Genomic DNA, 13,983 nt, shown 5'->3' with positions numbered 1-13,983 from the left:
GAAAAGTATGTGGTTTTTTTAACCAACTGGAGATAATATCAAAATGCAAAGTAGAATAGAAACTGGACCAAACAATTCACTGTGTACCTATTGCACATTAGAATATTCAGAAAAGTAAGACTTTGAAAAAACAACTGTGCAGGGCTTAATTTTACTATGATCATTTGAGCATCTGGCTATTAGCAGGCTTAACCTAGTAACTTAATTCAAATGAATTCCTTGCATTTTGTGCTATGAACTTGTTCACCCATAAAAACTTTAATTCTAGTGAGCCCTTCCACCGGAGCAGTAAAAGGCAGTTATTTTTATTCAGTATTCAGTGGATTTCTTAGTCTTTCTAGAGAATTTTGGTTTTATTTTCCCCATTTCTTTTGTTTGGTTTTTCTTCAAAGGATTCTCTTGTCAAACCGCTGAATATTGAATAAAAGTAGACTTGCCCTTTCTCCATAGGCAGACTGCCTGCTCCAGTACTGAGTGCCGGGGCAGAGGTAGCACTGCTCGGAAGAGGAATTCCAGAATGCACTGTGCCTGAAGTAAGGTCATTGGGGAATTGCTGCACTGACATGAAAAGAGGTAAATAAACTTTTGCAGAAAAGGCTACTGCCAGGATTGGGGCACGCAATATCCTGTGGCCTTTTGAAATCCCCAAGTAGTCTTTAACATAGATGCACAGGTCCAGCTCTCCCCTATATCGCCTACAAACATACACATTATGAGTGATATTCGTTGGAGTAGAAATGGTGGCAACTGATTCTGAAAAGGAAGGGGGATAATGGTGTACTAGCTGGAATTTGCATAATGCTAGAAAACGTAATGATGCCATGCGTTCTTGACTTCTCCTGCCTTTACTGGTATAAATCAAAATGCATTTATGATGTTACTGTCTTTTTCTTTAAAAAGCAAACAATCAGAATGCCAGTGTTTATTGCCCTCTGTAACCAGGTGTTAAATGAAATGGAAAGAGATGTGAATTTGGTTCCACCCAGAGAGTTCTGTCCTGCTCACCTCAAAAAAATTTTCAGGCTCCTTCTCCAAAATGAGAAGACATTTTCCTCTCAGAGTCCAAAACTCAAGAAACTAGCATGCAGCAAGCCATCATCTCCTTCCTCTTCCTTTTTATGGCAATGGGCAGTGGCATATTAAGAGAGGAAGGAGACTTTCTTGCCCTCCTAAGGGCTTACAAGTACTGCAGCAACATCTCCAGTGAGTCCCTGGGTCATATGGCCTGGCGCACTGTTTTTCAATGCAGCAAGGTAAAAAAGAGGTAGGAGGTAAGGGACAAGTTTCCTTCTATTCTGTTTTGTTGTGCACTGCTGCTGCTACTTGCTGGCTGAGGTGATGGGAGTGAGGGGTTTGGTGGGGGGGGTCCTCTGGCATATGGGGTAAAGAGGTCAAGCAGGACAAGTGGAAAGGAAGCCAGGAATTAAGCTGTAATTCATATTTTGATCTGAGTTGTAGAAGAATTTGGGGGCACGGAAAGTTCACTTGCATCTGAGGCCGGCTTTTTACCAGTTCTAAGTCTGGTGGAGGAAAAGCTTCAGCCATTGTAGTTGTAGATCATTACTTTGGAGGTAATGATCTGCAAGAACCCAAGGTGATACGATTTTAAGTCTGTTTTGTCATCTGGGCCCGGTTCAGGAGTTCCTGCATTTCTGAAACCCACAGAGAGATCCAATGGTCTCTTCATTTCAGCTTGGCTTCTCCAGTCATATGGACCCAGGATTGCTATTTTACCACTGTTGTGCAATGGAAACACCATAGAGTGCCCTGGCAAGAACAGCCGCGGAAATGGTGGCTTCTAGCTTTTGATCTCTGTCATCCTTAGCTCCCTAATAACAGATGTTTCATAGCTTACTTTATTCTGATTGGTTGAGCAATGTATCCGTCTCCCTGTTTACTTTTGGAAATAGGGAGACAATATACAAATAAACAGGGAATTGTGGCAGAACTGCCTTTTCATTTAAGAAAAGTCTCTGTAGGGACTAGAGCAGCTGGAAAGCACTGCAGATATGCAGGTATACTTGGCAAGAGGAAAGGGGAATCCGCCTCAGGGCTGCAACAGACTAGTCAGAAGAGGGCTGCTGCAGTCCCTAGGCAAGAAAAGGATTTTGCTTGCTGGGGCTGCCAGGATAAGTGGTGAGGTTGGGAGGATGGATCAGAGAACATGGGACCACGGTGCCCGCATAGCCACATGATCACTCAACCGGTAAGTTTGCACAAAAAGCTATGCACGTAGGAACAGTGTAGGGTTCGTTGCCATGCTGTGTGAATTCATGAGGTACACTTTCTTCATTAGACTTTCTTTTGGGAACATTGCAGCCTGCATCTTTAAAAAATAATAATTGCCATGCCCCTATATTTGACAGTTCACTGCAGAGACTTTGCAAATTGGCTTAATCTCAGATGATTTAGGAAATTGGAAGAAAACTTGCTCAGAATACCTGCTTTAAATCTTACCAACACAATACTATGCAAAGTTGACTTCATTATGAGGGTCCTTCTGCTCAGCCGATGGGTATCTTTTTGCTCAGCCCATAAATTAGAGTTTACACAGCTAAACCAGTTGCACTTGGGCCTGTGGTTCTGATGGCCCATTGAGAAGAGTAGAATGTTGTTAAACCTGCATTTTCCCATGGATTCCTTGATAGAACTGCTATTGTGCATGCTCCAGAAGCATTGATAGTCCTGCCAGGTTGTGATTCAATCATTACTTCGCTGCTGTGATATTGTATAACATCCCTGATCAGCAAGCAGTGTATGGAACTTCCAGGGCTCAGAGTAATGGCTACTACTCTCAATTGCAGAAATAGATGGATAGTATCTGTTTAGAAATGCAGCATCTTCTATATTCCACCTATTGGCTTGTATTGGTTGGAAGTAGTATTTTTCCTTCTTATAAACTACATGTTTTGGGTGAAAGCATAGGAAAATGGGAATAGCTGAAATATGAGAGAACCAAGATTGCTATCAAAGCAGATTGCTGTGCTGACTTTACTAAAAATGATTTCTTTCCAAAGATTTGAGAGAAGTGAAGCAAGCATTCAGGTTGGTAGAGGCGCTAAATTTCTTGTGAATATTCTCTCTTTCCATGCTCTCCAGATGTGCTTGTCTAGCACTGAATATCCAAAACCTGGTTCTCACTAATGTCTGCATGCTTACAAATGCAGATGAATTTCGCAAATGTTTGAAATTGGTTTAAAGCTAGTAAAAGTAGACAATGGTGATGATGAAAACAACACTACAACCATTGTGTTTATATCCCGCCTTTTTTCCTCCTGCAAGGGGCCTAAGGATTCTTACATAGTTTTTCTGCATTCCATTTATCCTCACAGCAACAACCCTGGGAGGTAGGCTAGGCCTGACTGACTCCTGAAGTGACTGACTTCAGTGACTCCTGAAGGGATTGACGCCTCAGTGAGCTTCATGCTGATAGGGAACTTCGAACCTGGGTCAGACCAGTGCTCCAACCACCACAACGCTCTGAATGCCCAATTGGCAGAACATGTCTCTGCTCCCCAAAATGGTTTCAAATTATCAGATGTTCATGGTTTACAAGTTAAGAACCGTGGTGGTGGTTGAAAGAGTGATTGCCATTTGTCACCACATGGTCAGTCCTGGTCCAACTTGTTTGCAGAAATTTTTCAGTGAGAGAAAAAAAAAACTTTAATGTTCACCAGGGTGTCAGCTGGATGAGAAAAATCTAAAACTGAGCTTTAGTGTAGTTTGATAGACTTGCAAAACACACTTGACCAAAGAAAGTACTGAGATCGTGAAAAGCAATGCTTCTTTCACAGAACGCTTAGTTCTCTTTAGAAATACTCTTTTCTTATCCACAGAATGTTTCTTTCTGTGGTACCTGTTAATTTAGCAGCACTGTAACATTGCATATATCTTACATTTAGGTGACAATTTCTCTTCACTAGAACAATTTTTGTAATTAAGTAATTTATTCCATACATCAAGTGCTTAACATAATCCTCCACTTTTATAATTGTGCAAGTCAGATTTTGCATAATTACCACGGATATCTGAAGATTATAGGAACTGTGTCAAATACTGAGTATTTCTTATTAGGGGCCCAGAGGTGCAGAAGTTGTAGTAAAAAATCATGGACTGCCTGTTAATAACTTACGTGTAAAGACTGCATTATGTTGAGTATGTGAGACATACAGCACACACGTATATGGGATCTGCTGTCTGGCTGGCCAGACAATAGGACAAATTAGTAAACAACATGTTAACAAGCTTAGTGTAAGGGAGGCTGGTAACCAGTCAAATTGCTGGAAAGGGAGCTCAATGCGGACAGAGCCAAGTGGTCATGAGGGGAAGTCTTTGAAAGCCCAAGAGTCAGCCACCCGGACTATAAAAAGAGAAAGTGGAAGCTGGAACAGGCAAAGTAGTGCAAAAGTCACACAGTTGTACAAAACTGCCTTTGGAACCACATTTTCCTGTTCCAGCAACAGCTCCCATTCCACAATCAAGGTGGTGATAAGGAAAAGAAAGTCCATCCAACCTTAATAGCAATGAATGATAATCAAATAAGATGTTCTCGGAGCTGCGCAGAAAAGGAATCTTTGGAACACAGAGCACATTCTGAAAAGATCTAGAATTCCATCCCATTGTATATTCATCGCAAAGAATCCACCAGGGCAGACCTACTTGGAAGTGGAACAATACAAAATTCCTTATACATTTTTTGCAAGCAAGGACTGGGTGGTCAGGAGGAATTAAGGGCATCCCTTTGCATCTCATTGCACTCATCCCTAATGAGTGTATCCCTTGGAATGCCAGCAGGAACCCTTTGCAAAATATGGGGAACCCTGTTTCACACACTCCAAAACCATGTGCACATAAAATACCCCAGAACCACAGGAAAAACATCCCAAACACCAACCAGATTATGCACATACGTAATGCAGATCCCACACACACAATAGTCCAGACGCTACACACAGAGACACACAAACATATGGGGTGAATAAGTTGTAATGGAGCGGCTGCTCTGACTATATCTGTGAGGAAAGGCAGGCTGGACTAGAGTAGAGGTTGTCTCTGACCAGTTCTGGCATGCAGCCAGAGCTGAGTCAGCTTTTTGTAGCACTTGTGCTTTAGCAAAGAGGTGTTAGCACTGCCTGGCATATGGCACCAGGCCAATTCCAAAGTCTTTCCACTCCATGGAAATGCCCTGAGCATGTGTAGGAGTTTGCACATGTTTGGTTGCGCAACTGAAGCTGCTGCACTGTCTGGAGCAGCTGGTCTTTGTGGAGAAGCAAGAAGTTGTTCAGCAAAGAGGTTTTTTTTTCTTTGAAAGGTTAAGGATTAGAGTTAGACTGTTTCCAGTCTGCTATGGTAGCCCTAAAGGCCCGGCAGGTCTCCAGTCGCTGTCTTATGTTTCCCAGGCCGAGCCATTTAAAAGAATGTGGATACAGCATCTTAAAGAAGGTAGAGAAGCCTAAAATATGTAAATCTTAAGATATAAATGTTTCCTGTGCTGCTTCTGCTTTTTTGTGGCTTTGGTGGTGCCAGTGGGCATGATTACATCAGGTGCTTTCAGTCAAATCATTATTCTAAACCAGTAAGTTGCCATTTTGCATCTTTCGAGGATCAGTTCCAGTTTAGGTTTAACTGAGAGTTTCAGATCATAGTTCAGGGTATGTTCCAGTTTCAGTAAAAAATTAAAGCTTCATTATGGGTCTTGGTTCAAGCCATTTTTGACACCCACCTTGATTCATCTTGTTGCTTTCATTACAGTGCTGGATCTCCCTTAATCTAAGGGCTGAATCCTCCTGATGTTTATACAGAAAAAAGTCCTACCATTTTCAGCAAGCCCCAGCAAGCATAGCTTCCTGAAGGGATGCTGGCAGTTCTAGAACTTGTTCTTTCTGAATATGCCATAGGATTTCATTGCAGGCTTAACACAAAACGGCAAGAAGGGGAGTCAACTTTGGAAGAGTGTGCTTTTTCCTCTTTCCCCATTCTGTAGTGAGAGCAGTCCCAGCTTTAGTTAATGTTGGTGCCAACACTTCACTTAAATATGATTAATATGCAAAGTGTGAGAGAGTTGCTCTGAGGAAGTGCATCTTGCTGAGCCTGGCTTCTGATATCTCAACAATAATTAATAGTGACCCAGCAGTAATATAAATTCTGCTTCCATTACACTGTTAAAGTGTAAAATGACTTTTTTTTTGCTTGCATAGGAAGGTATATTTTCAGTAAGTTAAATCTGTTAAAATTGTGCTTCCATTCAAGTTATGCTAGTGGATGAATTCTTCGCAATTCCTGGCAGTGTTGTTGGCAGCTTACCAAAAGTGTATACAATATATAAAACTTCAAACGTGTGAAACAAACCTGAAGTGCACACAGTTTGTAGCAATGATCACTATTTTCACAGAGGGCTAAACCTATATTTGTTTTAACCATGGTTTGTTGAGCAAATGTGAGCCAGTCTTGCAGGTGAGCGCAGTACACATGTCTTCTTCATCCTGTCCTGGCCTGCTTCCCCCACACTTCTGCCAGTACCTAATGGCATCCCAGAGAACATAACCATCAGTAGAAGATTGCTTTGTCTGTACTTGTGAGTGACCTTTTGGTATGTGGGTTCTTGGTTTGCTTCCCATGTGCTTATGGGGTAAGATTTCTTCCTATGAGGTGCTGAAGTGGGTATTTGAGGCATTAGGGTTTCTTTACCTGTGTGTTTCTGGACAGTTGATGCTCCCATGGTTCTTTTTCCCATTTTGTTTTGCAGGGAGATGGTAGATTGTGTATGCCATTGTGTTTGTGGGGATGGGTGCATTCACATGTCATGACAAAGCACCCTGGCAGTAAGCCATACTGGATTGGTTGTTCACCAGACAACCTGTCATCTACCTGATGTGCAATCCATTTCACCACGAACTGTTCACCTATGCCCCTTTCCCCTTCCTTGTTCTTCCCACAGGTATCCCAGGGGACTCTGCAGCAGTACCAGCTTGCCTCCCTTCCCTGCCACAATCACAAGCCATTTTCAGCTTGCCACAGCATTTTTTGTCACTAGCTTTTTGTGACTTACAGCTTTCTTGATCCCTGTTTTGACATTGGTTGACGAAGTTCCCAAGCAGAACCCTAGAGGGGCTTTTAAGTCTGTTCTTACTTGCCACACTTGTCAAAACTCTTTTAAAGGGGTTTTGTTGTTGTTGTTGTTGTTTGTTTTGGCAGAGCTCTTGATGGTTCCTTCACTGGGGCATATGCAGGCATGAATGGATATGTCCTTGTCAAGAATCTAGGGTGAACTCTGTCGAGAAATCCTTTAAAAAAAAAGCCATTTTGACAGTTCACTGTTAAAATGCAGGCTCCTTTAATGGATGAGGGCTTGTACTTTTCTATGTTTTTAAACATCTAGAATCTTGCGAACAACTGGAAAGGCAAGCTCAGCCTTAGGACAGTCTAGTGTAAAGCAAAGCAAAACACACGCAGAGAGCTTCCATAAAGCCTGAAGTGCCTGATCCTGCCAAATCTTGGAAGCTAAGCAGGGTCGAGCCTGGTTGACATCTGAATGGGTGACTTAATGTTGTGATGCTCCCAGAGGGCTTCAGTTATGGGTGGTATAGAAATGTAATTAATAATAACAAAAACAGGAGAGTTTAACCATGAAAGGGGTAAGAAGGAAAAGCCTATCTGGAACCATTTGAGGCCAGTGTCCACAGCTGAGACCTTCTGTGTTATGCGAGCAGGTACCTTTCCTGCAGGACACTGACTCAGCTAAGGCTTCAGATTGCCACACAGCTCTGCAAAAACAACAGTAATCATAAAAATGAAGAATGGTTTCCAAACCGCCAACAGCCCTTTTGATGTGCCACTTCAGCACTTTAAAGGAGCTGTCAAAACAGGGACCATGAAGCTAGCTTTTGTGAAAGAAGACATGACCAAAAAACCCACAGGAAGCAGAAGGTTTTCATGATCTTAGTGGGGAACATCCAGGAGTGCCACTTTGCCACTTGTGGGGTGGTTGGTGCTAGCAGGGGCCTGAGCAAAAGGGTTTTTCTTCCTTTACCAAATGAGTTTCCAGACAACATGTCAAGGACTGTCATGGAATGAAAACCCAGTCTATGTTTTACCTATAGGGACAAGGATTGGCTCTGTGGATTTGTTAGAAGCTTGGCTTAAAAACAAACCAGGAGTAACTCTGAATTTGTAATTCGACCTCAAATCATGGCCTCAAAGTGGAGTTTGTTGTTTAAAGATAAACCACTGTGTGCTGCTTGTTGTGGGTTAAGATGTCTGGAGCTACACTTAAACTAAGCAAATCCTGCTGTTATGTGTGAAATCAGGCTTTCTGATCATCAGAAATACCAAAGAATAGAATTCCTCCTGGGTTTTAGAATATATAGCTTTGGTTATAGGATGGCATGTGATAAATAAACCTGTTTAGAATGAGTAAATAAACCTTTGAGCCCAAATATTTTATGATAATAGAATAGGAGACTAGACATATTGTTTAGCTCTTCCTGTAAAGATTTCTGAAAGGATCTCTGGATGAAACTCATGTTCTGAACCATTTTGATATAGACATTCTGTCACTTTAAAACACCTAATTGTCTTGATAGCACTGCAGTGAAAGTCTTGTTCAATGTCCTCTGAGGCTGAGCTGTTCTTTTACATAAATACCTAACAGAAATGTAATCAGAGCTGGCTTTGTGAAATACTTGAAGGTTCTGTCACTAGCCAAAGGGGGGATGGGGCAAATGCAGATAATACCTGTCGGTAGTGTATTCACAGGCTTGTAAACCTGTTCTGTGAGAAACCGTTCAAGACATACTAACATTTGACACTTCAGAGGAAAATAACTGAAGACTGAACACTTTGCTAATGTCTTTTGCAGGTTGGACAATCTGCTCAATATGGCTTATGGAGTAAAGAGGTAATGAGGAATTGTGTTAGGTCCATAATAACTAGCTTTGCTAATGACAAATTGTGCCTGCACTGAAAGTCTTGGTACCTTTTAACAGTATTCCTTAACATATTTATGGTTTACATTGAATTACCTTTGCATGCTCTGACATAGAACAAAAGTCATTAAGTACATCCTTTACCACTTCCTAACTTGACATCATCATTTCATTGGTTGCTGCACTTTCAGTATTGCTCATGTGTCTCAGTGAGTGTCATCCTTGTACAGTTAGTGCCTGTTATTTAATGACTGTAGTATTGTCATTTATAGCATCACCTTAGATTTTGGAAGAACTTAAGGAACAGCTTCCAGTACTAGGATCAAGAGGCACTATGTTAAAAATGTAGCTACTGGATCACTCTTTTTTGCAATTGATATAGCAGGTGGTGGGGGCCAAGCTGGATTGGTACCGAGTGAGGAGAGAAGGGCTGAAGACTCACCTGTTATGGTCCTAATCCATCTTAACCCTGCACTTCTCTAAAGCTAAAATGGGGGCGGGGAGATGTCGCTGCACCTTTAAGGTCTACTTTTGCCCTCTGATAGTATCACTAGTCCTTTTTCAGTGCCAAACATTATTGTGTCTAGGCAAGCTGATGGTGCAGTGATATCCTTAAGACAGGGATACGGATATCATAGCATTGATGTGATGCTCTGGAGTGCTTCCAGCATTTTCCATGCATTGCCTGGATAAGCCCTTTAGAGCTCTGTCCTGTAGACATGGCAATAGAGCCTTTGTTCTGAAACAGAGCATGTGGCATGGCAGATCAACTCTTTCTCAAGAAAGAACAACCCCAGGGTCCAAATTACAGAGCACCCATGGCAGGGTCCAACTGCGTTAAGGCAACGTATTGAGTTAGTGGCTGAGGCGAGCTTTGGCCAATTCACCATTGATTGTGACTGTTAAGTAAGGCTGGGTGAGAATAATTAAAAACAAATACATTTGTTGCTATTTCCATCAGAAGTGTTGCTGTCAGTGCTTTCATGGCCAAATTCATATGGGAAAGGCAGGAGGGAGAGGATTCAAAAAATTACTGTTTTATGGAGCTTTAATAAAGGAATTGACCAAGATATTCCTGAAATGAACATAGCCTTGTTGCTCTTAAATTTAGAATTAGATATTCATTTCTAATTTTAGGTGACCACTGCCATACTAGCATTCTATGATTTAATTGGGGGGGGGGGTTTGTAGGGGGGTTGTTTGTTTTTATAAATAATTACTAATATAGTACTCTGGATGGTGTTGGCCAACCATATCCCGAACCCATCAGTCACAATATTTCCCAGAAATCTGCTAACGAAGACTCACTGTCTTTCAGAATTAACTTGGATGGAGGCATGTTTCACTGGAAGGAGGCCCTTCCAGGGAAGTTGCTCACATTGAAGTGCAACTGGGAAGCTCCTCAAAGACAGACAGTTTGCCTGTGTGTCAGCACTTGAGTGGGTCATTCAGTTATACCCAACGGAGAAAATCAGGATGACCTGCTCGCAGAATAGTGTGAAAGGGGCCTCCTGGGGGCCTTATTTTACTTATTGCTTTTTTTCTTGAGCCGTGCTAGTGAGTCCCGGCACAGAGTTTGAGAAGCGCTGTGCTGTAACAGTGAATGTATGCTTTGCCCACTCAGAATATAAGTGTCTTTCAACAAGAGTCTCCAGCAAAATCAGAAGCCAAAAGAAAGAAGCAACTGCCTTCTTAGGGCACGACAATTAGACAGAAATGTTCTTAGGTTAACTCGTTCAGCATGCTGATATGTGGAAACAGAATGCATTCTTAAATGAATGTTTTGTGCTAATCTTCTAAATATCTTCTGTCTTTGTTTTGCCTTGTTCCCTTTGCCCCACCTGCATTGCTTAGTAGGTTTTCTCCAATGACCATTGATGGAATGACCAGTTTGGCTGGGATCAACATCCCAGGACACGCGGGAACGGGATGGTGCATTTTTGTGTACAATTTAGCTCCCGATGCAGATGAAAGCATCCTGTGGCAAATGTTCGGACCCTTCGGAGCAGTCACCAACGTGAAGGTTATCCGTGACTTCAACACGAACAAGTGCAAAGGTTTTGGATTTGTGACTATGACAAACTATGATGAGGCAGCCATGGCAATAGCCAGCCTGAATGGATACCGCCTTGGAGACAGAGTTTTGCAGGTCTCATTTAAAACAAACAAAACGCACAAAGCCTAATCAGTTGCCCTCAATCCAATTTATATTTGAAAACTATTCAACAAAGGCAAGTTAAAAGAAACTTTATACATTAGTAAATGTCTTTGTAAGTCAGTGTTGAGATGGGGGAATAAAAGACTAGCATCCTAAGAATATGCGAGATTTTTTATTGCTAGTATTTGAATTATAACTTCTTAAATATCTTATGTTTGAATATGGACAAGAGGTACAGGGTTTTTACCTGTCACAATGCATTCTATTGCCTTCTTTGAAGAAGGCGGACCTTTTAAAATGTTTGAGCTAAGGGAAGAAATTTCTTTTACACGACTGCCTTGAACCTGTGAGTAGATATATTGAGGCTTTGTGTTATAATTCTTGAGTTAGTTAATCTTACGTTGTGTTTGATTTATACTTTAATGCCTTGCTGTTTAGTCTGTTCAAGAAAAATGTTTTCAAGTTTACATTTTTATTTATAAAGTTTAAAAATATTTATTTTGTAATTATGATTTGGGTTGGGGAAGGGGGGTGGTGCATTATAAAAGCTTATTGTAAGATTAATGGAGAACTTTTCGTAAAGCAGTACCTTGCCAAAGAGATAAGAGCCTCTTTGATGTGGGTTTAAAAAAAACAAAGCATCTATTTTTATAAAAAAGAGAAAATTTGGAGAAACTTTTTACAGGTCCTGGAACAAATATTTTGACTTGAATACTTTGAGAAATCTCTTCATATGACACCTAGTGAGCTTTTAAAACTTACCAGGAAATTTGCAGTGGTTGGGGGAAAAACACTTTAGAGAGATTTATGATGTAGAAATTCTTTAGAGATCTTTGTTACTCAAGAAGTGGAATCACTGGGAAAGCACTGCTGGTTTTGATTTTGTAATCGTTGGTGCAGTCTCTGAACATCCTGGTTACTATGTGATAGGTGGCTCACATTAACTTGTGATTTTGAAACAAATGAAAAATTTAAAAGTATATAAGAGCAGGCAAGAAATTTAAATTAACTGAGATGGGGGAAAAAATCTGTTCTTCCTATAGAATTCCCTTCAGATAGAGCTCATGGTGTTTAGTGATGTACTTGCAGTATTGTTTGAAGAATTGTTTTGTCTTAAAGAAAAAAAAAAGATGTTTGCACATGGTTTGCACAATGGCAGACCAGGAAGAAGCAGTCTTGCGTTGGATATATTTGAAGGTATTTTGAAAGTTACGTTCAAGGCTAACACCTGAGCTTTGTGTAATGTAAATAAGATCTTTTGTTTATGAATCTCTTTTCAGCTAATATTTTGAGTTTTCTTCTGTTTTTTGTTTTCTTTTCTTCTTAACATGCCAAGTGATGTTCAAATTTTGAATGTTTTTGTATGTTTTTTTCCTTTGTAAATGGCATTAAGATTGTTACTTGAGGTCTGCTTATTCATTTTTGTTGTCCTGGGGACTTGAATTTACAGTGTATCAGATACGTTGCAAATTTTGTCTGTAGATAGTCTAGCTTCAGCTGTTTATGGTGATGCTACATTTTTGTTTATAAATATGTTTGTGGTAAAAAAAATGAGTATAACCATAGGTTTTGAACAAATTCCTTACATTTTTCATACCAGAATCATAAATACCTGTATGCTATTGAAATTTAACTTTGTATGATGCTTAAATCACTTATTTGGGGAAATAATAAAGTCTTTACCATGTATGGAAGAAATTTAAGGTCAAAAATACAAATATTTTCTGATTAGCATCTAGCTTATAATAAATTTTTAAAAAGCTGAAGGCTACAGTGCCTTCACCGGGATGCACTGACAACTATATAGTTCCGTCCTGCTTTTTGTATAAACTGAGATGCTCATATGCTTCCCCTTAGAACAAGCAATGTGCTATGCATAACATACTTGTACATGATCTTTGCAGTTGCTTTTTGATTCTTTTTCTTTTGAACTGTAGTTATAAATTTTCAGTATAGTACAGTACATAATACTGTGGGAGAATAAAGTGTGCTAAAGTGACAAGCTACTTTTCATGCTAGACCCATTCAATGCTACTCAAATCAATTGGCCTCCGAAGCAACACTCATTGTAGATGCGTTGAGCAACTATTCTGTATTAACACAAACTTTCTATGCTTCAGAAAACAAAGAGATCCATTGTGGTGGGGGGAAAACAGTAACTATATTATTTGCTACTATATACTACTGTAGCAAAAAAAAGGCATTGATGAGAAGGGCATGTCTATCAGGCTTCACTTTACACTATTTATCAGAGCACTTAATAAAATGTAAGGCTGGTATTTATTTGAAGTTGTACAGTATGACTTAATTCACATCTGTTGGATAGAAAAATATATTCTGTTGAGTATTTAAAAGAGGCTGTACATGTTTTCTTTTGTGTTTGGATCCTTTGTACTTTTTCATGTTCAGTACATCAATAAACAAAAGTTGAAGGGAAAGAACAGTGTGATGCACGGATCTTTAAAATTGTTTGGTTTGGGTTTTAAATGCGAGTCCCTGGAGTGTGTGCTATTTTTTGCTTATATTTTTAACTTGTTGATTTTTTAACATAAGTATAAGAGCAGGATTCACCACTATAAATTTAACTGGTATAAATCAGTTATGGGCAGGTTTTGCCACCATGTGGCCAGGGTTTTACAAACACATGTCACCATATAAAATAGTCTCACTAGTATACCCACATGTTCGAATTAATTAGCACTCTTACAGAAGTAAGAAATTCTAAAAGTTACCCTATATAAAGTTAGGGGGGTTTTTTTATTTGTGAGGGCGTAACACTGGGGATAGATAAATAAGCAATACCAGATAAATACCTCAGTATCATAAGATCTGCATCTTTCAACCAGAAGTCTCTTAGCCATATTTTAAAGCAAGCTTTAGAGTCTTTTAGCATTTATCTCC

At 40.1% G+C, this 13,983-nt stretch overlaps 1 protein-coding gene across 1 annotated transcript in view; it reads left to right on the top strand.

Annotated features, from left to right (window-relative positions):
- ELAVL2 (ELAV like RNA binding protein 2) overlaps window positions 1–11,109 on the top strand; it is a 174,964-nt gene extending 163,855 nt beyond the window's left edge. The window contains exons 8-9 of the mRNA XM_044427723.1: window positions 8,858–8,896; window positions 10,782–11,109. Of these exons, the coding sequence (XP_044283658.1) occupies window positions 8,858–8,896; window positions 10,782–11,109 (367 nt within the window). The remainder of the gene's footprint in view (window positions 1–8,857; window positions 8,897–10,781) is intronic.
- Window positions 11,110–13,983: the final 2,874 nt, after the last annotated feature.

The sequence above is a fragment of the Varanus komodoensis genome, unplaced genomic scaffold (genome assembly GCF_004798865.1).
Source record: "Varanus komodoensis strain SLA01 unplaced genomic scaffold, ASM479886v1 scaffold19, whole genome shotgun sequence".
NCBI classification, from domain to species: Eukaryota; Metazoa; Chordata; class Lepidosauria; order Squamata; family Varanidae; genus Varanus; species Varanus komodoensis.
This window is presented reverse-complemented; position numbering and strand designations above follow the sequence as displayed.